The sequence below is a fragment of the Chiloscyllium plagiosum genome, unplaced genomic scaffold (genome assembly GCF_037043375.1).
Source record: "Chiloscyllium plagiosum isolate Xiang-an unplaced genomic scaffold, Cpla_swu_hap1 HiC_scaffold_30, whole genome shotgun sequence".
In the NCBI taxonomy this organism is placed as follows: domain Eukaryota; kingdom Metazoa; phylum Chordata; class Chondrichthyes; order Orectolobiformes; family Hemiscylliidae; genus Chiloscyllium; species Chiloscyllium plagiosum.
In genome coordinates this window covers 15389438-15416627 of record NW_028270168.1, presented here as the reverse complement: position 1 = coordinate 15416627, position 27190 = coordinate 15389438, and the positions used below count along the sequence as shown (strand labels likewise).

General features: G+C 43.3%; 1 protein-coding gene across 1 annotated transcript in view; it reads right to left on the bottom strand.

The window, feature by feature from the left end:
* Positions 1–27190, bottom strand: part of LOC122563543 (parkin coregulated gene protein homolog) — a 294523-nt gene that overhangs the window by 49060 nt on the left and 218273 nt on the right. Inside the window, exon 5 of the mRNA XM_043717409.2 lies at positions 20019–20168. Within this exon, the coding sequence (XP_043573344.2) occupies positions 20019–20168 (150 nt within the window). The remainder of the gene's footprint in view (positions 1–20018; positions 20169–27190) is intronic.

Here is a 27190-nt window from a genome sequence, read left to right as displayed (position 1 = left end):
TCACCGATCTTATTGAGCTGAAATGTGTGCAGTGTGTGTCCATGTTGTTTCTGCCTATGAAGAACAGGGACCTGAATCTCACTGTGTATAATTTCCAGTGCAAGCATGTGTGCCACACTGCAAATCTGACTGACAATCTGAACTTGGGTCCCAGTATAATTCTTCACACTCTCAGGACCATGTAGCAATAATGACCAACTACAGAACCACATCTAATGTTGGAAACTCTTTTACAGGTATGAGCTGGTTGGGTGCAATCATTTGCTTGTTACAAACACTGAAGAAATATGTTGCTTGATTTGTTCCAACAGACTGCAGAATGTATGGCCTATGTACCTGGCATCACACTGGCACTAAAGGTCACATACCACGTTACTAATTTGTGTCATTGTCAGAATATTATGTTGGCTTGACAGAATCATCCTGTTAGCGCTGAACACCACCTGTGGTGTTACCACATAGCAGCAGCATGAGATAACAGCAGCACTGAAACAATTGGCTTCCCCACTGAGCAATCTTTTGAGATATCTAATTTGAGGTAGGGCACTTGCTGGGACAAAAAATGGTGGTCTTAGGCCCTTTTCTGTTCTTACATAATTTACAGTGACAAATGATCTGATCTGTGTGTGTCTGTGTCTTCTGTGTGTATGTGCATATATGTATGTATGTCTATGTGTGCATACATCTGTGTGTATGTTTGTCCGTGTCTGTCCGTGTGCCTGTGTCTGTGTGTATGTGTGTGTCTGTGTATCTGTGTGTGTGTGCCTGTGTCTGTATGTGTGCGTGTCTGCATATCTGCATGTGTGCCTGTGTCTGTGTGCGTGTCTGCATATCTGCATGTGTGCCTGTGTCTGTATGTGTTTGTGTCTGTGTATCTATGTGTGACTCTATCTGTGTGCTTGTGTCTGTGTGTGTGCATGTCTGTGTATGTGTGTGCCTGTGTCTGTATCAGTGTGTGCCAGTGTAAGTGTGCATGCCTGTGTCTGTGTGCATGTGTCTGTACATGTGCATGTCTGTGTGTCCGTTTGTGCATTTGGTGTTGCAAATTTATTTTTATTTCTTGGGATTAGCAAGTATCAAAATTGCTCTTTCTGTTTTTTCTTTCATTGAAGGATAATATTGGTGCTGCATATTGATACAGTAAAAACTATTTAACTACATTTTAACGGTTAAAGCTGCTTGCAAAAACAAACTTTAAATATTTGTTAGAACCAATAGAGGAGGGCGGTGAAAGTGGAGCCAATGGGCCCTCCTCCCCTGGTGGTTGTAGAGGGTATGGCAGTGTAAGGAGGAATACCAGGGCAGCTGATGTAAAGGTTGAGTCTTGGTCTAACTGAATGTGCTCTCCACCTGCTCCTGTTTCTTATGCTCAGATGTGACCACTGCTAATTGGCCAGATCCATGCTTTTCGATGATGAGATTTCTGAGCCCATGTCAGAGCCGAACTCTAAATATGTTTAGGTTGGTCATGGTTTGCGATGGATAAACTCCAGTTGGTATTCCTGGGCCTTGAGATCTTTACTCAGCATCCCATTAATGGACTGTTGATGATCACACTATGAGACAAAAAAAAACTGCAGATGCTGGAATCCAAGGTAGACAAGCAGGAGGCTGGAAGAACACAGCAAGCCAGGCAGCATCAGGAGGTGGAGGAGTCGACGTTTCGGGTGTAACCCTTCTTCAGGACTGGGGGTGGGTGTTGTGGGAGCTGCAGATAAAGGGGCTGACAGGGAAGGGTGGTGAGGTGGGGATAGGTGAAGACAGGTCGAGGGTATGACCTGTTTGGTCAATGGAAGAAATGAATCCGGTTAGTGGCAGGGACAAGCCCAAAACCTTGTTCTGTTTTATCCATCTTGGATTCAGAAGGAACTGGAATATTGGTTTGGAATTTTAGTTTTTATTCATTTACAGAATGAGAGCGTCACTGGCTATGCAGCATTTATAGTCCGGAGGGCAGTTAAGGGTCAACCACATTGCTGTGGGTCTGGAGTCACACATAGGCCAGATATGGTAAGGATGGCAGTGTCTGTCCCTGAAGGACATTAGTGAACCAGACGGGTTTCCCTGGCAATCAGCAATGCAGTCATGGTCATCATTAGAATCTTAATTCCAGATATTTATTGAATTCAAATTCCACCATCTGACGTGGCAGGGTTCGAACCCAGGTCCCCTGAATATTATCTGGGTCGACAGTTCAATAATAATATCACTGGGCCATCACCTCTCCTGAAAGATCTGAAAAATGATTCACTGCTGTCCCCCAATCTTTTCTCCAGCAGCCATTACCACCTCCCATGTGGTCTAGGCTTTGGGTTTTGGGTTTTTCCATCCATCCATCCATCATAGCCTTCCAACGCTGGAGTTGCACCTGGCAAGGGCCAGTCATGAGTTCAGGACCCTAGGTACCTGATTTCAGGAAGAGTTGGGACCTGCAAGTTACTCTGCATCCAGAATGGGTACGTTAAATTCCAGATAATTTCAAAAATGGGGCTGAATTTTACCCTCCCCATGTGTATGCTTGTGAGGTGGGCGAGATACTTCAAATCCAATGGGTGACCTTGACACCACTTTCATGGTTGCCTCTGATCTGACTGAAATTTTATGGGACGATGTGGGCAGCCTATCTACCCTTAGGCCCCTTGAGGCTCTTCAATCGTCAAATATTGGCAACTGGTGGGTCTCATCCCACCATCTGCACCATTGGTATTTTACCCACTGGAATGTGTGGAAAGCCTGGCAGCTTCTGCTGAAAACAATGCTGGGAATCCTCCTTTGTGTCCCACCTTGGCCCATTGGAGTCAACCCACCTACAAAGATTATTCTCCCCCCACCTTTAAAGTCTGGCTTCTTGATTAAACCTTGCCAGGCAATTGCCCTCTCCACCCCCTCGCTGAGCCCCCTTGACTCTGGACTTATGCATGAGCTCCTTGACGTGATATGGCTGCCCATAGTTCCAGCGATCCTGACATATCTACAGAAATGGTCCACCAGTCAGACTGGCCACAGGTGTCCAAGGCAGGACATTTTCCAAAGAAAGGGTGTAAAGCCTACCCTAATGCACCTAATACTGCTCCCAGCACCAAACTGTACCGGCCAGCCTTTGTGATCATGGCTGAGCTCCCTGGCTTTTTGCAGCTTGTGTAATCCAGTCCATGAAGGAAATGAGCTGTCCTGATGTGGTGCATTTTTTGGAAGATAGGGTTTCATAACTGGTAATTCTAATGTTGTCACCAGCCCCAGGCACTGTATCTATCATTTTGCAATTGTAAGAGTGATCTTCTGAAATTGGTGAGTTGTATTTCTTTGCCTAGCTACGGTGCAGTTAGCTTTATTGACTCACTTGTGCTGATGATACTGCCATGGTAGTTTTAGGTAGGGAATTCCAGAGGTTTGTTTCAGTAATGATAGAGGAATAAATATTTGTTCAAGTCAGGAAGACTGAGGACGTGGACTAGGAATGATGTGTTCCAGTGATACTTGCGTTGTCTTTCGAGGTGAAATATTTCAGGGATTGTGAGATGATGCATCGGCAAATTTGCTGAGTACCTCCTCTGCAGTGCCTTGGGCTGCACATTTTGCACCTTGAGCACATCTGTAACAGCTGGAAACCAGTGGCCTGGAGTAAGTGGACTACTCTATTTCGCTGGACAGAGATCACTCTGCTCCAAACTCAATCCCACGTCCCATCCCCTAAACTCCAGCTAAGTGATTAATATTCCATCAGCTTCCTCACTTGAGCTATAGATATCACAGAGGCTTCTGGAAGTTTTGCTGTAGAGTGGCAGCCTCCAGCCTTTCTTGTTGAGAAGACTTCTTACATGGGTCTGGTTTGGTGACACAAAGAATTTTATCAATGGGGGTAAGCTTTCAGCTTGGACAGAATGTGAACACAGTGTTTGCCCATTCAGAAAAGAGTTGCTGTTGAAGCTTTCCTCAGGACAAATGCAAGAATGTCAAATCTGAAAGGTAGCAACAATTTCTGCTACATGAGAAAATGGTGCTAGTTGGCTGTCAAGTCCCTGCCTGGTTAAGGCCTCTTGCCAACCAATCAGCACCCCATTCTCATGCAGTATAAACTGTTGCTCCCTTTGAATTGGGGCATTCTTGCATTTGTCCTGATGTGTGCAAGACAAAATGCTTTGGCAATATGTCTCTGCAGAGGCAAGAGTGTGGTGCTGGAAAAGCACAACCAGTCAGGCAGCATCCAAGGAGTAGGAGAATCGACGTTTCGGGCATAAGCCCTTCATCAGGCATCCTGAAGAGTTTCACGGCAGGGGAGATGACCTGGGGGTGTAGTGAGAGAAAGAGAGACACACTGAGATCCTTGTAGAGAGAGGAGGAGAACTTCTTCAAGGTAGGCATCCTTGGAAGAGTGTTCGCAGTAAGATTAAAATCAACTTGGAGAAAGTAAGGACTGCAGATGCTGGAAATCAGAGTCGAGGGTGTGGTGCTGGAAAAGCACAGCAGGTCAGGCAGCATCCGAGGAGCAGGAGAATTGACATTTCGGGCATAAACTCTTCATCAGGAATGTCTCTGACATGTATGTCTCTGCTTCCAGCAATATTTACTTCTGCACAACTAAGTGACAAATGTTTGCGTTCTATAAAAGACTGACATCAAAAAGAAAATCCTGCAAATTTTTAACACGTTAACTTGATAAGCAGCTATTAGTTTTATTGTGTTGCACAGAACAATAACAGGAATGCTGTTTGTCAGACACAGCCACTGTCCCTCCTTAAGCAGATAACAGATTTCTGTGAAACTGACAATATGAAAGACACATTGTTTTATAATTTGAAACATAGATGAAAATAGGGAAAGAAAAAAATAGAAACTCGCACGAGAGTTAGAAATTAGGTTTCAGATTCCTACAGGCTAATGATCTGGAAGTCTCATTCCTCAGTTTGCAATGTTATCCATTACCCTTAGAAATGGTATTTGAATAGACTCCTTCTTGTATTTTCTGGCCTAAAGGCCATATTTGAGCGAAAGCAATAACTGAATTAACATAACATCTCATTAAAAAGTTATAATGTTCCATTAAGAAACATAGTTGGCATTTGACAGACTCCAACAAGTCAGAGCTAAAGGCTGAAGTGCTCTTTTAAAACCGGGAATTACTGTGTTTATTTTAAGCATCGTTTTTGAAGTTTGTATTAAAATTCTCTGTCCATGGTACTTTACTCAAACATTGTTGCATTATTCTGAACTCTTTGAACACAAGAGATAGGTATTCTCTGAATCAACATGCAGTAGAATATGTAATAACAGTTAATATAATCTGAAATAATCTCCACAGAGGCCAGTATCCCATCACCGAGTCACCCTTTATTGACACGTGCATAGTGCTTGACACTGATCCAACTCCCTCAGAGCCAGCTCCCAGAGTGACAGATCCTCTGACACTCCTGTTTATATCTGTCAGCCAGGGCTCCCTGATTGGAGAAGATTAACAGCCTCAATCAGGGAACTCATTTTCTATAAGGCTCCCCCCTGGCTGACCTCATTACAAAGGAGAAAGTGTGGACTGCAAGATGCTGGAGATCAGAATTGAGAGTGTTGTGCTGGAAAAGCACAGCAGGTCAGGCAGCATCAGAGGAGCAGGAGAATCGATGTTTCAGGCAAGAGCCCATCATCAGGAATGAGGCTTGTAAGCTGAGGGGGTGGAGAGATAAATGGGAGGAGGGTGGGGCTGGGGGAAGGTAGCTGAGAGTGCAATAGGTCGATGGAGGTGGGTTGATGGTGATAGATCGGAGAGGAGAATGGAGTGGATAGGTGGGAATGTAGGACAGGTCATGAGGGCAGTGCCGAGTTGGAAGGTTGGAACTGGGTGAGGGGAGGGGAAATGAGGAAACTGGTGAAATCCACGTTGATCTTGTATGGTTGGAGGGTCCCAAGGCAGAGGATGAGGCATTCTTCCTCCAGGCGTAGGGTGGTTAGGGTTTGGCGATGGAGGAGGCCCACGACCTGCATGCCCTTCGCGGAGTGGGAGGGGGGGAGTTGAAATGTTCGGCCATGGGCTGGCTACCGCCCTCATGACCTCTGACCTCATTGCAAACATTACTTTCCTCTCCCTCTAAGTCCGGGGGTAAAGGCCTGTTCTTTTCTCTTGTAGCCTCTCCTGGGACATATTGCACACCAGGTCTGGTTCCTCTGACCAAGCATCAGGTATGGGCAGCGTGTACCGGACTGCAGTCCACCTCTCACACCTGAAGTATCTCAGAAACAATTCATCCCCTTCTTCGGGTGGTAAAGGCATTGAGGCTGTGACACCTTCTGTCTCCACCTCAGACATCGGGGCTCCTTCGATGCTGGACAGATGGGGAGAACCCACGGGTTCTAGAACAGTTGGAGGAGCCGGGCACACTTTGCTCTCACGCTGTTTGTGAGTTTGCAGCTTTCATATGGTCTACAAGCGTGTCCAGGACCATTCCGCCTACTTGAAGTTTATACATCACTGGACTTGACCTTGGGTTGCCCATGCCTCTTATCCATGTAGGGCCATTCTATGGTTTCGGCACCAAACTTCATCCACCCCTGAAGTAAACTTTCTCTCTCGTTTAGAGGGGGGTCTTGTGTCCAGCAATGATTTGATTTATTGTTGTCACATGTACCTAAGTTTGTGAGTAGTGCAGACAGATCATAGCAAACAATGACATACAGATCCTTGGGAGTTTGGACAGAACAAGGCGCACAAGGTTACAGCTGCACAGGGGCTGCGCAAAAGCAAGATCAGCATTAGGTTGGCATTTCTGAAACCATTTCACCTCCTACCCTAACCCAGATCAGGTAAAATCAAATTTTACTTGGTGTGGAGTCTTCTTCTCATGAGCAACTCTGTTGGAGCTACTAGGAACCGGGACAGGTTGGCATTGAGTGAAGCTGTAGACTGTCTAAATTTTAAAGTCTGCCTTCAAAGTTTAGACTCCTCCTTCTGCCAGACAATGGGATGATAGATCATATGGAGCTGTCCTTAAAAGTCAAATGCCATTTGATTTTAGGAAAGGCTTGAATTCATTGGTGGTAAATGATTGCCTGTTGTCTGTGACCAACACTTTTGTCAAGCCATGTGTTTGACAAATGAACTCTACGCATGTCTGACCACTTTGAGTGGGCATCCACACTAAGAACGAGGAAAAAGTGAGGTCTGCAGATGCTGGAGATCAAAGTTGAAACTTTATTGCTGGAACATCACAGCAGGTCAGGCAGCATCCAGGGAACAGGAGATTCGACGTTTCGGGCACAGGCCCTTCTTCTCCAATCCACACTAAGAACGTTGAGTCCATGAAAAGGCTGGCATAGTCAATGCATAACTAAGTCCAGGGTTGACCTGGCCATTCCCATGAATGGCTGAGAATCTTGCATCTCAGAATTACAGGAGGCTTGGAGTTGTAATATTCTATCACCTCTTGAAAGGTTTTAGTATCTGGTGCTTCTGGAAATATTACGCTCCTAATAACCAAAACACCCACAGGTCCACAAGCTGTCAGCAGAATTACCTGTTGCTTTTCCTCTGCCCCAATGTCATTTGCCTAGAAAAATAACGCATTCCTTCCACATACTGGGCCTAATCTTCGATGGCAGGATCAAACAAGTCAAGCTTCACAAATAACAGCATGATGCCAGAAAAGCTTATGACAACTGTTGGAAGCAAATTTCTTCAGGAGTGTATTTTTTTTCTCTTGTTGCCACTGAAATAACTTCACAGGGGCTAGTATCCATCACCAAGTCACCCCTTATTTCCACGTACATAGTACTTGACACTGGTCCAGCTTCCTCAGAGCTAGCCCTCAAACTGAACAAAACCTCTGATACTCTTGTTTATATATGTCAGCCATGGCTCCCTGATTGGACCAGAATAACAGCCTTGATCAGGGAACTCCTATTCTATGAGGTCCATCTGGCAGACCTCTTTACAATTGCTACATAGTTACTAGAACCTATCAAATAATATTGCAAGAAAGCAGAGGTCTCAAGTATGATAAAGAAGGTTTAAATTCTTGATGGTCCTTTTGATTGGCTCGTGTGTTCTAAAATCATGTCCCACAGAAATCTTCTTTTCTTAGCACTTGTCTCTGGTGTGATTCGATGTGTTTGCCAAACATCAGCAATGTAGAAACAAGAGATTTAGGATTATGGAAACAGAATTCACAAAACTTTTAAAGAAACAACTCTGGCTCATAAAGATGATACTTCAAGCAGATGTATTTGGTATGGCTTTTAATTACATTCCTGAGCAAGTTGGCAGGAGTTAAAACAGAAATGGATCTCCAGAGAATGTAAGCTGCTGTCTGTAAATATTAAATGTGGATTAATTGCCCAAAGATGGATTGAATCCATTGCAAAGAATGGTCACTCCCAGCTCATCTGATTTACTTAATCACGTGCTTGATCTGTACTGACTAATTCCACTATATGTAGAAAGCTGCAAGTCTACAGACACATTCAACTAGTCAGGATATTTTAGGTTTCAACAATTGGTAATGTGTACTTGTATTTTCCTGGCAGTATGCTATGATGCCAAGGCAAAAGAAATTCCTTTACCATGGCACACTGTTATTTTGGGCAATAGAAATTAATCCAGCCCTGTTCTAAAGCCTGCTTTGGCTTCCCATTACATCATGCCCTACTGTTAAATCTGTTACCTAATTTTGTCACGCTCTTGCTGAAAAGAGAGATATCCACATTTCCTACTACCCTGCCCATCTTTCACTTTCTAAAGTCCTGTTTATAGGGGTTTGGTTAGCTAAGTTGCCTGAATGGCTGGTTTGCTGATTTTACAGCTTTCCTGAAACATGGAGACTACACTGACCCCAGAATTCCAAATGGAGCGTCACCAAGGCCAAGCAATTCAACAACGCTTCCTATTCTTGCAAGCCACTCACGTATGGCTATAAAATCTAAACAATTGTTTGCTTTCTCCACCATTTGTGAAGACAGCTACAATACATCAAAGAAAAAAAGGGCCCAAAAAGATCTTTGATATGCACATGAAGCAGTGCCTCAGAATCAGATTGACAAAATGGCATAAGCACACGTACTTTCTGCTACAAGTGGTGCACGTGCCATTTGGTAAAGCTGAAATCTAGACATCCAAGGCAACACCCAAAAATGAGATTAGATCAATGCACATTTACCAAGGTTCCTTAGACAGCACCTTACAAACCCATAACCACTACCGTCTAGAAGGACAAGGGCAGAAGGTTCAAGGGAACACCATCACCTACACGTTCCCCTCCCACTCACCATGCTGACTTGGACAAAGTTCACTGATTCTTCAGTGTCATTGGGTCAAAATCCTGGAATTTCTTCTCTTACAGCATTGTGGGTCTGTCTACAGCACACGGACTGCAGCGGTTCAAGAAGACAGTCCATCACCACCTTCTCAAGGGCAAATGGGATGGGCAATAAATACTGGCCAGCCAGGACTGCCCATGATCCACAAGAGAATAAAGAAAAAAATAAAGAACCGCATGGCTCTTTCAGGACCCTATTCCCAAATTGGCTTGTCGAGAACAATTCTGGATTAGTGGTGCTGGAAGAGCACAGCAGTTCAGGCAGCATCCGAGGAACATCAAAATTGACGTTTCGGGCAAAAGCCCTTCATCAAGAAACAATGTTTGGGACTTGAGCTTGCTGTGCTTAGGAACACCATCCCTACGCAAAGTAACCAAAGGTGCTTCAAAGATCAGTCTTATTGATCAATAATAATTCAGTCATTCTTTCCAGTCCTTAGTACCTTTCTGTGAGGCTGACTGGGATAACAAGACTTAAATTCTATTGTAATGATGGCTGGTTGTAATGATGGCTGGTTGTAATGGTGGCTGGTTGTAATGGTGGCTGTTTGTAATGGTGGCTGGCTGTCTTCAAAACTGTGTGAACTCTGACTTCGCTGAAGGAAGAAACTCTAATTTCACTGAAGAAGGGGAAGAGGGATGAGGTCCTGAGTCAGATTTCAGAGAGTTACGAAGGAAACTAAAACATTGGACCTCAAGTGCAGTAATCTCAGGATTACTCCCTGTGCCAGTTTTGTGTAGCATTCCAAAACCCAACTGCAGACGTACTCGGTACAGGGCATGACTCTGCCTTGCTCTCCAAGCAATTTGCATTCCCCGATTCACTATTCCTGATGAGGATAATTGCTTCCCAAATGATTCTCCCATTTTTCCAATAAGGCTTTGCCATGAATTGGGCCTGCACACGGCAGCTAATTTCCCCCTTCAGATTCTCGCCCTCTTCCCCCAATACTGCTTCTGACGGAACTTACATATGTGAATATACCTCTGTGTTCAAGGCCCCACCCCACTGTTCCCTTTAAACCCTAGATCCAACCTACAGAAATAGAAATGCTGTTAACAGTTCTGGTTAAAGAAGACCCAGAAATTTGTTTCTATAATACATGGCGTAAGATCCATATAGAAAGGGAATGCTGTAACAGAAAAATGTAATAACCTTCAAAGAAAAATATGTCAATCTGTTACTCTCAATTCTATTCTGCAATCACTTTTACTGTTCACACCTTGTATTTTCCGGCTTTCTCCTTGTCAGTCCTCGAGTCATAGTCATAGAGATGTACTGCACGGAAACAGATCCTTTGGTCCAACTTGTCCATGCCAACCAAATATCGTAACCTAATCTAGTCCCATTTGTCAGCACATGGCACATATCGCTCGAAACACCCCCCCCCCCTCCCCCACCCCGCACTCATACACCCATCCAGAAGCCCTTCAAATGCCATTATTACACCGGCCTCCACCACATCTTCTTGCAGCTCATTCCATACAAGCACCAGCCTCTGCGTGAGAAGTTGCCCCTCAGGTCCCCTTTAAATTTCTCTCCTCTCACCCTAAACCTATGCCCTCTAGTTCTGAACTCCCCCACCCCAGGGAAAAGACCTTGTCTCCTTACACTATGCATACCCCTCATGATTTCATAAACTCAATAAGGTTACCCCTCAGCTTCCAACACTCCAGGGAAAACAGCCCCAGTCTGTTCAGCCTCTCCCTATAGCTCCAACCCTGGCAACCCTGGCAACATCCTTGTAAATCTTTTCTGAACCCTTTCAACTTTCACAATGTCCTTCTGATAGGAGGGAGACCGGAATTGCATACAAGATTCCAAAAGTGGGTGAACCAATGCCCTGCACAACATCTCCTATACTTCTATACTCAATGCTCTGACCAAAAAAGGAATGCATATCAAATGCCTTTTTCACTATCCTAACTATCTGCAACTCCACTTTCAAGGAACTGTAGTTTACCAGTGATGAGTCTGTTTTTCAAGTCACAGTATTGCCAATCATTTCAAGTAATTCAGCCAGTCACCATCGAAATTTATGTCAATATCTCGGTTTATTTCCCTCTTTTATCCCCATCCAATGGCTTTCTTTCGCCACCACTTCCTTTCCAACGCCCAACCATGTGTAGAGCTGAATGTGGCATTTTCTGTGTGATGAGTGAGTGACAGATCATGGCCCTTACTGCATGGGATTGCAGGAGCTGAGCAAAGCAGCTGTAGCCCAAAAGGCAAGAATGCAACATTACTCCATTTCCCACTTCCGTACTGGTGGCACTTCTGTTCCTCTACAATGCCCTAAATTCTCAGGTTTTGCCTGAAAGACCACACCTCAAAGGTTATACTTCAGTTTACATTAGAACAGTATAGAGGGAGAAACCTTTTTCCTCTGCTGACTTTATTAAGTGCCCAATTATGTTGTAACTGGAAGTAATTTGAGAGTTAAGCTTTATTGTAAATATTGTTGTGATTTGATAATCATAAAATGATACATTCGGTCATATCTCTAAACCATGCTGCATTCCTTAGAAGTTGGACTGAGAATCTCTTGTTCATAAGGCATTGGATGAACTGATTTTCTTTGAGTATTTGTGAAATGAGGTATTTCTTTGTCTGAAAATGGTCTGAAATAGATCAAGGAAATACAATTTATTTCCCCCTTGCTTTGAAAAGACATAACATTACAGCGCAGAATCTTTCACGCCTTAAAGAAAGCAAAAGCATCCCATTCATAGAAGCATGATCAGATTAAACTTGACACCTAGACCTAGTCACAGAAAGAAACATTAGGACAAGTGACCGAAAGCTTTGTCAAGGAAGGCAGGTTGTAAGGAAAGGGGTGGGGGAGCTTAAAGGAGATAGATGGAGAGGTGGAGAGATTCAACAAGTGAGTTCTGCAGCTGAGGAACCTCATAGCTGATCCTGGATATTGTTCAGAGACTGGAATTGGAGGAACATACAAATCTTGGAAAGTTGACAGGTTGGATGATAGGAAATGATGAGGCCAGGGAGAGATTTGAACAAGAGAAGGAGTATGTTGAGGATGTTGCAGGACTGGGAACCAACAGCAAACTCCAGCGTGATGAAGATCATGATACAGAGTTTTGGATGTGCCCAGACACAAGGGGGGTGGGAGGCTGACCTACAGAGTATTAGTGTAGCTGACTCTGGAAGGAAGAAAAGAATGAAAGAGGGTTCCTGCAGCAGCTGAGAAAGTGAAGAAGGTGGGCAATATTAGAAAGGGGAAAGTGATTGGATATTTCTTTTCATTCCTAACATTGCTCCACGTAAAAGATGGCAAAGGTTTGGTACTCTCTTCTGCAAATGACAAGTGGTCAGTTGTCACGTGGTGATTTTAAAACTGAGATTGATTTTTTTGTTAATCAAAGATGTCAAGGGATATGGAGCAAAGGTCAGGCACGTGGAGTTAGGTCACAGAGCAGGAATGATCTCCTTGAATTGAGGGGTTAAACAGCCTCCGCTTTTTCCTGCGTTCCTAATGGAACTGAACATTAGGTGGATGGATGTTGGATGACCAGTCCCACGCTGTTTGTGCTGTTGCCAAAGGTGAAGTCCTAACTCGATCTATCTCACGGGGGAAGCATGTTTGGTGAGTTGGTTTCAGAGTGAATAGGACCAACATTGCTCAGTCTGTCCTGTGCAAACCAAAAAATGAAATGAAGCAAGATAGAATGATGAATGCTTATTGTTTTTGCCTGAAATTCCTTTGTGACCATGTTTATTTAAAAAAAATCCTCCAGTGCAATGAATTTGACGAATCTCTTGTTATTGTTTGTACGATGAATAGATTCAATTTCTAGTTCAGCCAAGTTTATTTTCTTTCCTGAAAGATTCATTTTATAAATTTCCAAATTCCGACTCTTTATGCTCTCGAAGAGAAACTTTAATCGCCATAAAATCATACATGTTTTATCGGCAACAATCATTGACAGAGAGCTCCAGCAACACGAGTACATTTGGTTTCCTTTCCGGACTTAGTGTATTTTTAGGCTTTAAAATTTCTGGCTGGGAACTTGGGATTGGTCATAAACTGATGAAGGTTTTCGCTTTTATTAAAACAGCTCATCTTACAATCTCAAGAAGCCAGTTGCTTTAATAAGACATAGTCTATGGTTCAAGCAGCTTATCAAGACCAAATCTTGTCAAACACACAAAGAAAATACCAAATAATGGGAAGCCACAAGGATTAGTAAGGTCAGGTAAAGTTCAACGCAAGTTGACAGACAACAAGTTTTTAATTCTGGAATTTGGTCAGCAATAAATATTAATGAGGATTGCAACTGGAGATGTCTCATTCTTCAATCACATTTTTGTAATGATTGGAACCAGGTGGATCTCATTGACTATGAGTTCCTTGATTGGGGTCATTAACCTGGCCCAATCAGGGTGCCCTGACTAACAAATATAAACAAGGAATTAAACTGGGATTTGAGGTTTGTCCTCATGTCCCTGTAAACTGTTTGAATGGTAGGGTTTGGGGCCTGGCTTTGCTGCTCCTCTCCCTTGTAAAATTGCTGTCTCTTGTATGCAGCTGTAAATGAAACTTTGTTGTAAACTGTTTTTGTAATTTGTTTAATAAAATAATATAAACAAGGAATTGGGCCGAAGGGCCTGTTTCCACACTGTAGTTAATCTAATCTAAAAAAAAGAAAAAATAAACAAGGGATTTTCCTGGTGGTGGAAATTGAATAAAGATTCGTGCACTTTGTGTCTTTCACTGTGTCTCACACCTGCACACACACACCATGGGTGCTGGGGAAAAAATAAGCACTACCGCACTTAGGTGGTAAGAAAAAAAGAAAAGAAAAAAAAAGAAAGAAAAAAAGAATAAGACATAGTCTATGGTTCAAGCAGCTTATCAAGACCAAATCTTGTCAAACACACAAAGACCATGGGTGCTAGGGAAAAAAATAAGCACTAAAAAAAATAAACAAGGGATTTGTCTTTCACTATGTCCCACACCTGCACACACACAACATGGGTGCTGGGGAAAAATAAGCACTACCGCAGTTCGGCAGTAGTGTGGGGGTTAATATATATAAAAAAAGAAAAAAAAAAACAAGGGATTTTCCTGATGGTGGAAACCGAATAAAGATTCGTGCACCTTGTGTCTCTCACTGTGTCCCACACCTGCACACACACAACATGGGTGCTGGGGAAAAATAAGCACTACCGCAGTTCGGCAGTAGTGTGGGGGTTAATATATATAAAAAAAGAAAAAAAAAAACAAGGGATTTTCCTGATGGTGGAAACCGAATAAAGATTCGTGCACCTTGTGTCTCTCACTATGTCCCACACCTGCACACACACAACATGGGTGCTGGGGAAAAATAAGCACTACTGCAGTTAGGCAGTAGTGTGGGGAAAACAAAGCAAAAGAAAAAAAAGAAAATAAACAGGAGTGTTAAAGACCCTGTTCACTCTGAGAACTGGTTCTGAGGGAGCTGGGTCAGTGTTATTGACTGTCTACAAAGGGTGATTTGGTGATGGGATACCAGCCTCTGTGGAGTAATTTCACAAGGTGATCCATAGGCTTTGACTTGGGACACCTCAGTGTTTTATACAAAGAAAAAAGAAAAAAAAATAAACAAGGGATTTGTCTTTCATTGTGTCCCACACCTGCATACACACAACATGGGTACTAGGGAAAATATAAGCACTACTACAGTTAGGCGCTGGTGTGGGGGTAAAGAAAAGAAAAAGTATAAACTGGGGATACCAACTCCCTCGAGCTGTTCAGGAAGAGGAGGACATCGCAAGGAGTGGAATGTCTTATTTCCCCTCCAACTCAAAAAAGAAAGAAGAAAAAATATAAACAGGGGATTGAGCATTTACCTTATCGGGCTTTGCTTGCTACTATTTCACTGGTCACAAGAGTGTATTCCTGGCGGTGGAAATACTGAATAAAGTCTTTTGTACATGGTGTCTTTACTGAGTCACTGTACATATATACAACACAGGAGTTGTGGGGGGAGTATAAGCACCACTACTGTAGAGTGGTAGTATGGGGGAATAGAATTTTAAAAAATATTTAAATAGGGGATTCAGAATCTTCTCCATTCAGGGACTGACTCTGAGCTGGCTGTTCAGAGCCAGTGTACTGTGCACATGGAAATAAAGGGTGACTTGGTGATGGGATAACAGCCTTTGTGCAGTTATTTCAGTTTTACAATCATGTTTGCTCTCCCCATTTACTGATCTCTGAGAGAGATCACATGATCCATCATTACCCATAAAACAAGCCAGAATGGGGAATGATGCTACATTGCCAACCATAAAAATACAGATCACGTTCTTACAAGCAAAGCAAGTTTGACTGCATCATTTGTTTTTGTGGTGTTAACCTCTTGGGGTGAGCAGTTGAAGAGTGTTTTGTTCACAGTGGTTTTGACGTTACCCCACTGCCAATGCATTGACCTGGTGAAAAATACTCCCAACTCAGTTATTCTTTTAAGTTGTATTCAGAGTGTCTCATCACAACTGACCCCTTTTGGACTTCTTGTAAGAAACAAAACAGGGAACAGAACAGAGCTAGAGATGTATTTTGCCAGAGGCAGAGAAAGAGAGTGATAGAGAGAAAGAGCTGGAAATAAAAGAAATAAAAACGGATGCTGCTTAAATTTTTTCACCTTGATGTGGAGGTTTCAGTGTTGGACTGGGTTGGACAAGGTCAAAAATCACACAAACACCAGGTTATAGTCCAAAGGGGTTTCTTTGAAAACACTAGCTTTCAGAGCACTACCACCTAATGAAGGAGTGACGCTCCAAAAGCTAGTGTTTTCAAATAAACCTCTTGGTATATAACCTGGTGTCTTTGAGATTTTTTTACCTCATTTTCTTAAAAATCGGATTCAGATATATTTGGCATGTCCTAGCAATGGTTGAATATTCCTTTGCAACCCTTTCAAAGAAATGTTATCTTTTGTAATAAACTTGTGTTTGATAGATTCATTTTCAATAAAAATGGTCCAGGTGCACTGTTATGATCCCGAATTTCCTCTCTTCATATTTAGTAATTCTAACATAATTCCCAGCTACTTTCAACCATTATGCACTATGCTATGAGATCCAGCAATGCTGTTCGATGATAGTGTTTCTGCTACACAGTCTATTGTAACCACCCCCACCCCCTCCAGCCCAGGACCTGGGACACAGCGAGGGGTGGGGGTGGTGAGGGAAGGTGGGGGAATTGTACATGTCAACAATCAGAACATGCAAACTCCACACAGACAGTCACCTGAGGGTGGAACTGAATCCAGGTCCCTGGTGCTGTGAGGCAGCAGTGCTAACCACTGAGTCACCATTAGACCTATATAATGTACATGTATTGTACATAGGTCTAAACTGATTTTCTGATAGCAATCCTTGAAATGGCTATAAAATTCATTCAAACTCACACAACAATTTTTAAATTGAAAATGACTCCATCAAACACATCTTTTATACCAAAGGCACCATTTCTTCAAAAGGGCAGATTTGATCATTATTGGGACATAAATTTAATAATAAATCTGAATACTTGCGTTTGTGTGTAGTGCCTCTCATGATCTCAGGGTGCTCCCAAGTGCATTACAGCCTGATGAAGTAGTTTTGAAGGGTAGTCATTATTGTAATGTTGGATATGTAGTGAATAATATGGACACAGCAAACTCTCACAAGCAATAATGTGTTAATAACCAGACAATTTGACTTTGAGATGACTGGAGACAAATGGGTCTGGGTGGATTACTCTTTGGAGGGGCGGTGTGGACTGGTTGGGCCGAAGGGCCTGTTTCCACACTGTAGGGAATCTAATCTAAAAAAAAATTGACCAAACACTGGGGAGAACCTCCCTGCCTTCGTTAAAAATAATTGCTTGGGATCAGTTGTATTCACCTGAGAGAGCAGAATGGGACCTTGATGTAAAGAATGGAAATAATTTACTGTCATCGCTCAACCACATCAGGTGACAACCTGGTGTTAGATTACTTTTGTTTCTACTGATGTAGCTGTCAGCCTTGAATTCACTGCAGTCCCTTTCCTTAAGGAGATTTAAACAGGATCAAGATAAACAACTGCACATGTAGAAGACGATTTTGATGTTGCTGCATTTCACACACACACATTCGACACAAACCTTCCACTTCATCATCCATTGTTTCCATAAAAGCAGGTGATGGGTATGCAGTGCACCCTGTGGCTATCAAAGTCAGTGAGACATATCAAAACGGAGACAGCGCTCAGAAGTTCAGGAAATGGTGAACTCAGAGGTTGGCTTTGATTGTGGGGTTCCGTGTAGAATGGCAAGACTGAAATAAAGCAACACTCCCATTGTTGGGAGGTATTAATGGACCTAAGACTATTTGAAATTCACAATGCTGTTAATTCCGAACTTTTGTAATCCACTTGAAGTGTGTTTTGCAATGTCAGTCCTGGCTAATCAAAATTAAACCTCAATTGTTCGCATTCAAACTTAAAGTAACTTCATTAACTTTGAAATGATGGCTGTGGCTATGATCTCCAGCAGCAGGAGTATACTCTTGAGATCTAGGCTCCAACTTATAAAATATTTTTCTCAACTAAATATACTGTATCACGTGGGGTTCTTATAGCACATCTTGAAGCAAAAACATGTGGGTTCAATCCCTACCTCATATCTCAGCTAGTTGGTTAAAGGAACTGTAGTGGACAGTATTTGCTGCAAACAGTAGAAGAAGAATTTCCTGTCTCAAGTGTTAAGCAGCGAAGAGTGTATAGTGCTGCGGTGTCTTAATAATATCATGGTTATGTTATTGGGCTAGCAAGCCAGAAGACTTTACCAAGAACCTAATTCCACCATGGTAGTTAGAGAATTTAAATTCAGTTAATTGAATAATCCTGGACTTAAGAAGTTCAGTAATGGTGAGAATTGAAACTACTGTAATGTTATAAACATGCAGCTAGTTTCCTGATGTCCTTTAGAGAAGGAAATCTACTGCCCTTGCCCTATGTATGACTTCAGGTTTAGTTAGTCTGAGTGTCACTGGTAAGCCCAGCAATTGTCTATTTCTATCTGCCCTTGAATTGAGTGACTTGCGAGGCTGTTATCAGAGAGCAGTTAAGAGTCAAGCACATTGTGTGGGACTAATGTTATAAGCATGTCAGATCATAATGGCAGTGGATTCCCTTCCCTAAGGGACATGACTGAACCAGATGGGTACTTATTACAATCGATGATAATTTCATGGTCACCATCACTGAGAGTAGTTTTCAATTACAGATGTTATTAATTGAATTTAAACACTACGAGCTGCTGTGGTGAGGTATGAACACCTGTCCACAGGGCATTAGCCTGAGCTTCTGGATTATTTATCCAATGACATTACCATGAAGCAACCTTCACCCCTGAAATGGTCTAGTAGCTGTGCTCAAAAGGTCACTCACTACAACCTACTCGAGAGCATTTTGAGATGGGCAATAGGATTGCTGTTATCTGTGATGTATACATTCTGCAACTGAGTTTAAACAAGAGCGCAGGGTTGTCTTCTGTCTGGGACAACATAAATCCTAATGGCTGATTCAGAACCTCACCGATGGTGTGCATAAAGAATCATGTGGCTATTGTAAAATGCACAATTTATAACCATCATCACAATGGATAGCAAATTTATTCAAGTCTAAATTCATACTTGAGATTAGAAGCAAATATCACTCCAAAGGACAATAAAATGTCAGAATCCCAACTAATAAATGAATGACAAGAACAACCTCCAGGAATAACCCAATGTAAATTGATTTTGAAATAAGGATTAGAGTTATATGAATAAATGACAGGGGTAATCAGAAACTGTCAGGTGTGTAAAGGTCATAAGCTGTTGGGCACATGTGTACATTCAGAAATAAAGCAACCATCACAGCATATATCATGGAGGGGTTAGATCATGTTTTCTTTTGCTTTCCTGTGAATTGGGGAAGCTCAGATAAACGTTTTCTCAGGAGACTGAGGGGGGCGGGTACACTTCAGACTATCCATGGGACAGGGGTTAAAAGATTCCATGCTATTCCCATGCTTTCTTTCATTCTTATTCATCAAAAGCAGTAACAATACGAAGATATGGGGAAAGGGTAGGCCGGTGAGAACAATTGAGAACCAGACCAGGCACAATAGTCCAGATGGCCTCTTTCCAATGCTACATGTTGCTATGCTGTATAGCAAGCGCTGCATAATTCTAGAAATACAGTATATTAATTTATGTGTGGTAGTACTGACAATGAAGCAACTGACTGTAATGCATTTACAATAAGGAGCAAGACATTGCTCCAGCCACAGATTTGTTGTATTGAGGACTATATGCCATGTAACATTGAACTGGGCTGGATATTTCACTCCCATAACATTCATCCCATAACTCACAGAAACTATTTGTTTGGTTTTGATAATCCAAGTGAGGAAAGTATCTCTGTGTGCTCCAGATCTGGCAAATACTCAATAGCTCACGGTTCAACAGGTTTATTTGGAAGCACTAGCTTTCAGAGCGCTGCTCCTTCATCAGGTGGTTGTTCACCTGATGAAGGAGCAGTGCTCCGAAAGCTAGTGCTTCCAAATAAACCTGTTGGACTATGACCTGGTGTTCGTGTGATTTTTAACTTTGTACACCCCAGTCCAACATTGGCACCTCCACGTCATCAATAACTCACAATTATGTACAATTCAGCAGGGAGCTCCCACTGTGCCTGCAACTTACCATTCATGTTCTTAAATATATTCAGGATAGGTAATATCTGTCGGTAGTAAGGGACCAGAGCCTCGCCCACCATATCTCCTGACACAACAAGATGCTGCAGGATTTTCAGCGTGGTGCATATAACTTGCTTGTTCCGAGTGTTCAGTGCATCTGTACGAGACATGAAAGGGTTATGGGGTGGTGTGCTGATTACATGCTCCCTGCTGAGAGCGTGGTAGATCATTTGTTGTTAGCAGAGCTTTAAACATATTCCAGTTGGATTGCTGGTGCTCATCTATCCCTGATTCCCTTGCTATTAGCAATGCAAGACTCACTACACTGCCCAGTGTATTCATTTAGCATTGAGGCTCTGTGTTGCAATTTTATCTTTCACACAGCTCATCCCCTCAGGGACCTGGGAGCCTGTCAGACTCTCACAGCAAACAAATGGCACATTTCCAATCAACTGTCTCACCGTCAAACAGCAAAGGCCATCGCATATCAACTCAGAACAATTAAACTTTACAACTATCTGGGGTTTTTGCAAGTGTTTAATACAATCAAGACTTATTTGTTAAAAAAAATTCAAACAAATATGCAATGTTCACTTGATGTATCTGCTAAGCTCCCGTGACCAATTTGGTAAACAAAGTCAGCTTGTGTCAATTTTCTTTTCTAATTATTTTAATATCCTCTTTATTGGCTGAGAAGATCAGCTGAATTCCAAGCAACTTATGAAAGGGGTTCTGAAGGAAGGAAATACAAAATCAGAAGCCACTCTCAAGAGGTAGTCCATAAAAAAACCTTGCAATTTTCAGCAATGATACATTGAACATGAACAAGCAAAAACAAAATCAACTGTCAGTAATAGTTGATAGCTTGGAGAGACCTAATTACAGTTGACCTAAAAACTGCAACAGTTAAAGCTAGGAAACAACTGTTAGGTTTGTACAAGGACCTTCAACATATTTGCTAACAATAGCTCTGTTGGACATTTAAATGGAGCACTAAACTAACAAGACATGAGAATTTTATCGCAAAGTGCACAACATCAGGAACAATAATCTTTAGTCTGTGATTCCTCAAAGAACACAAACATAATTACTTTGAGTAAAGAACGTGCTGCAGAAGTTATATCCTTGAAGATGGAGAGAATGCAAAAAGGAGCACTTGTGAACACTGTTGAGTATAACACTGAAAGGGAATTGAGAAGTACAGGGTTTATTTATAGTTGTCTGCTCAAAGAGATCAGTAGCTGCTTGCCGACAGATTTTGATTATTTTGCTTACAGCTCCTCTATTAGCTGAAGGACTATTATGACATGGACATTAACTCAGTGGAATGACAATCCAGACATACAACACAAGCGATCATCTTCCTGACACCAGCTACAATCATAAAGGCACTGCGGACAATTAGATTTAAATCTTCCAGACTGTACCGTGTTTGTGCTGGAGCAACTGGTTTTGATCTAGAGCAGGTAATGTATCTTAGGGTTGCAAGTTCTTTTTACACTAGTTTTATTGTGAAATGATTTACATGACGTTTCTGTCACAAGTGATAGCAAAATAGGAAACAAAAGTATAAACTGATATTCAAATCTGAAATCTTTAGCATTTTCCCTTCATTTCCCTGTCATTCATAACATTACTCAGTCCTTTCATCTGCTCTTTGCCAGCCATTCAATTGCAATGCACCGTGCAGGCTCTGCCCAATCTGAAAACATTTCATAGCAAATCTACAAACGTCTTTGTGGATTTTTTTTTAAACATGCATTTTTGGACTATACTGGAGATGCCAGCATTCACTGCTCATCCCTGGAGAAGCTTGAAAGTTTGCAGGCCGTGTAGTGAAGGTATTCCCATGATGGTTTATGTAGACATTTGCAGCATTTGTCACAATGAACAGCTTATCCAGTCCCATGTTAGGATGATGTGTAACTCAGAGGGGAACTTGAGGAGGATGGTCTTACCATGCGCCTGCTGCCTTTATTCTTTTAGGTGGCCAAATGTGGAAGGACTGCATTATTGCTGCAATGCATCTTGTAGACTATACCCCAGCACCAGTGGTGTGCCAGGGTGGAGATGGTTACACCTCAGCTTTCTCCTAATAAAGTACATTCTTTTCCCTGGAGCATCGGAGGTTGGAGTGTGACCTTATAGATGTTTATAAGATCATGAGGGGCATGGATAGACAAGGTCTTTTCCCTGGCTTGGGGAGTCCAGAACGAGAAGGCCTAAGTTTAGAGTGAGAGGGGAAAGATATAAATGGGACTTAAGGAGTCGCTCCATTCACGCAGAAGGTGGTGCGTGTATGGAATGAGCTGCCAGAGGAAGTGGTGGAGGCTGGTACAATTACAACATTTAAAAGGCACCTAAATGGGTACATGGATAGGAAGGGTTTAGAGGGATATGGGCCAGGTGCTGGCAAATGGGACTAGATTAGGTTAGGATATCTGGTCGGCATGGACAGGTGGAGTGAAGGGTCTATTTCCGTGCTATAAAACTGTGTAACTGTCTGACTCTACTTGTGTCACAACTACTATATCAACTCCACCCTTCCTTTGATTTGCTTTTATCTTGATTCCTAGTTATCCCAGTGTTCAACTGAACTTAATTTTCACCTTGAGTTTCTTTCACATTTTCGGTTAGAAATTACTTTCCCACTGACTGTTTGCTAAGTAAAATATTTGCACCTGCTACTGTTTGTTTTCATTCTGATGTATAATGTAGCTCTTTTAATCTCACAGCTCCACTCATTTGGGACAGGTTGTATTGTTTAGACCTGCATATGAGAACTGAAGGTGAACAATACTCAAATGGGAAGTGTGTACATTTTTACGAACAGGTTTAATACTGAACTGAGCAATCTATTTTGGTTATTCCTTTGTGAAAGAACAATGAAAGTATAAAATAAGACGGTGCAGATCTTCCCATGGCGATCAGGAACCCAACATTTCTCTAAGTTCTCTGAATGATCGTCAATAGAGGATCGTTCAGATCTGATCAGTGCAGGAATTCTGAGCAGAAGCAGCACAGAGAATCTGTGCAGAATGTCAACAGGCTATTGTATTCTGGCAAGCTTAGATGTCCCAGAATTTCTCAATGTGTTGGTGAGAGTGTACGAATGCGAATAAGTAGATGGCTTGAGTAAAGGAGTAGGGTGCTAAATGGGTAAACGGGATAAGAGGGGCGCGGGATAGTTTGATGAGGTGGTAGGTTTGACAAAGGAAAGGGTTGATGGGGACTAGGATTGATGAAGGGTAAGGTTGATGGAGAGAAGGGTTAATGGAAGTTATGTTTGATAGAGGGTGGTGATGATGGAGGGGTAGATTTGATGGGGTAGTAGTGTTGTTGGGGATGGGGTTGATTGGGAATGGTGTTGATGGGGGTGGTATGGATAGTTGGGTAACATGGTTGGGTAGTGAAGTTGGATCAGGCCAGGTTAGGTCGGTGGAGTAGTAATGGGTCAGAGGAAGCTTTGGAGGGTTGGGGTAGGAGTTTGTTAGTTGATCAGAAAAGGGATGGTTCAGTTCAGTCATCCATGAATTAGACCAGGCTTTAATCCATTCAACTCTTCCTGGTGAGTGAGTCAGAATCTTCCAAATTATCTAATTCTAACTCAGATTTGAAGACGTTTTTGGAGAGTTCCAGACACCAAGTAATTGTCCACTGGAAGCTTAAACTTGCCTGGCCGTCACTTCCCAGTCAATGTGTCAGCACCTTCGAGTGTCCTGATGTGGATCTTGGTGTCTATGTCTGGTTTTTGACTTTCTGGAGATCAGAAACCCTGATCCTTAATCTCTAAGGCTTTGGACTCTAGTTGTACCCTATAGCAAGAGACTCCCAATTTTAATTCGATAATTATAAACCTCTGAGCTCTGGTTTTCGCAGACGATGGTGGATGTCTGAAACTTACTGATTAGTTAGAAGCTGGAGGTAGCAGCCCTTAATTTTCCCAAAAGGTACCTGGATCGATACCTGAAGTACTGTAACTGCAAGCTACAGACCAGGCCCTAGAAGGTGGTGGGTTGTCTCTTTTTGTTCTGGAACAGAAACAATGAGCCTAGGTGCCTCTTTCTGTGTTGTAACTTTTCTAAGGCTTGAACTCCCAGTGGGACAAGGGCAGCAAGTGCAAAGGAACACCACCTACCAGTTCCTCTTAAAGTCACACATCAGTCGAGAGTTAAATGTAAATCTCTGTTCCTTTTTGTTTCTGGCTCGAACTTTTCAAGCTTTCTATTGGACAGCACTGTTGGATGCACCGTATGAGCAGGAATGATTCAGAATCGTAGCTCACCATCACGTTCCATGGGTCCTTAAAAGGTAGGATCAGAAGTGGATATCAAGTGTTAATCCTCAATTACACTTTCCTGTCTTATCCTTACTGGAATGAAATCTCTCTATGTCCATCTTGAATATCCTTAATAACCCAGCTGTGATAGTCCTCTGCACTCTCAGGGGCAATTAGGTTTGGGCAATAAATCATTGCCTTGCCAGTGACACCTACATGCTGTGAATGAATCAAAAGCATCTGCTATTGATGATTGCTAGTCCTACAACTAACTCCTGAAACTAGGCAGTGGATGGTAATTGAATGTTTTGACAGCTGTTGGTGAAATTCTACAGATATTGATGCTCAGTGTTTCTCTCTGTCACCAGTCAGAGATAGTCACATTGTTCAAAAGCTGGTGACTAAACAGAAAGGTATTTTCAATCAGGCTGTCTTTTCTGAGAAAAGTGACAGATAAGGAAACAAGACTGTTACAGATTCATAGTTCATGAACGTCACTTGTTCTCAAGGAATTTGAGACATGGTCACATGATTTTTATCTTGAAATATTTTTATATGATCAAATCAGTTCCTTCTGCATTATGAACCAACAAAGTGTGATCTTTGTGATTCTGCTCATCCAACCGTTGCTTGTCTGGGGTCTGCTGCCAAGAGATAACCCCGACCACTTCACCCAACACCACTGTGTGCCTCAAGCTTGTGACTCCTGCCCTGTAAACCCCCCTCCCCCCACCCCACCCCAGACAGAATCTGCTGGGAGTCTTTTTTTCTCATTCATTTGTGGGATGTGGGCATTGTTGGCTGGGCCAGCATTTATTGCCCTTATTACCGGCATGGGTCCTAGCTATGCCTGCCTTTTCATGGGGTATGTGGAACATTTCTTGTTTCAGGCCTACCTGGGTCCCCTCCCACAACTGCTTTATCGGTACATTGATGACTATTTCGGTGCAGCTTCGTGCTCTCGTCCTGACCTGGAAAAATTCGCTTCCCGTTTCCATCCCTCCCTCACCTTCATCTGGTCCATCTCCGACATTTGCCTTCCTTTCCTTGACCTTTCTGTCTCCATTTCCGGTAATAGTCTATCCACTAATATCCATTACAAGCCCACTGACTCCCACAGCTATCTGGATGACAGCTCTTCTCACCCTACGTCCTGTAAGGACTCTATCCCGTTCTCTCAGCTCCATCGCCTCTGCCGCATTTGTTCCGATGAGGCCACTTTCCAAAGTGGTGCTCCTAACATGTGCTCCTTCTTCTCCAACCGTGGCTTCCCACCTACAGTTGTTGACAGGGCTCTCGACAGTGTGCAGTCGATCTCTCGCGCCACGACCTTCACCCCCTCCCTCCCCTCCCAGAACAAGGATAGGATCCCTCTTGTTCTCACCTTTCACCCCACCAGCCTTCACTTGCAAAGAGTAATCCTCTGCCATTTTCACCAACTCCAACACGACGCCACCACTAAACACATCTTCCCTTCCCTCCCTCTGTCTGCATTCCGCAGAGATCGTTCCCTCTGGGACAACCTAGTCCACTCTTCCATCACACCTAATACCTCTCCCATCACACATGGCACCTTCCCATCACACCTAACACCTCTCCCGTCACACACGGCACCTTCCCATCACACCTAACAACTCTTCCATCACACACGGCACCTTCCCATCACACCTAACACCTCTCCCATAGCACATGGCACCTTCCCATCACACCTAACACCTCTCCCATCACACACGGCACCTTCCCATCACACCTAACACCTCTCCCATCACACACGGCACCTTCCCATCACACCTAACACCTCTCCCATCACACACGGTACCTTCCCATCACACCTAACACCTCTCCCATCACACACGGCACCTTCCCATCACACACGGCACCTTCCCATCACACCTAACACCTCTCCCATCACACACGGCACCTTCCCATCACACCAAACACCTCTCCCATCACACACGGCACCTTCCCATCACACCTAACACCTCTCTCATCACACACGGTACCTTCCCATCAAACATAACACCTCTCCCATCACACATGGCACCTTCCCATCACACACGGCACCTTCCCATCACACCTAACACCTCTCCCATCACACACGGCATCTTCCCATCACACCTAACACCTCTCCCATCACACACGGCACCTTCCCATCACACCAAAAACCTCCCCATCACAAACGGCACCTTCCCATCACATCTAACACCTCTCCAATCACACACAGCACCTTCCCATCACACATAACACCGCTCCCATCACACACGGCACCTTCCCATCACACACGGCACCTTCCCATCACACCTAACGCCTCCCCATCACACACGGCACCATCCCATCACACCTAACACCTCTCCCATCAACCCACGGCATCTTCCCATCACACCTAACACCTCTCCAATCACACACGGCACCTTCCCATCACACACGGCACCTTCCCATCACACCTAACACCTCTCCCATCACACACGGCACCTTCCCATCACACCTAACACCTCTGCCATCACACACGGCACCTTCCCATCACATCTAACACCTCTCCCATCACACACGGCACCTGCCCATCACACATGGCACTTTCCCATCACACACGGCACCTTCCCATCACACCTAAAACCTCTCCCATCACACACGGCACCTTCCCATCACACACGGCACCTTCCCATCACACCTAACACCTCTCCCATCGCACACGGCACCTTCCCATCACACACCGCACCTTCCCATCACACACGGCACCTTCCCATCACACCTAACACCTCTCCCATTACACACGGCACCTTCCCATCACACCAAACATCTCTCCCTTCACACACGTCACCTTCCCATCACACCTAACACCTCTCCCATCACACACGGCACCTTCCCATCACACCAAACACCTCTCCCTTCACACACGTCAC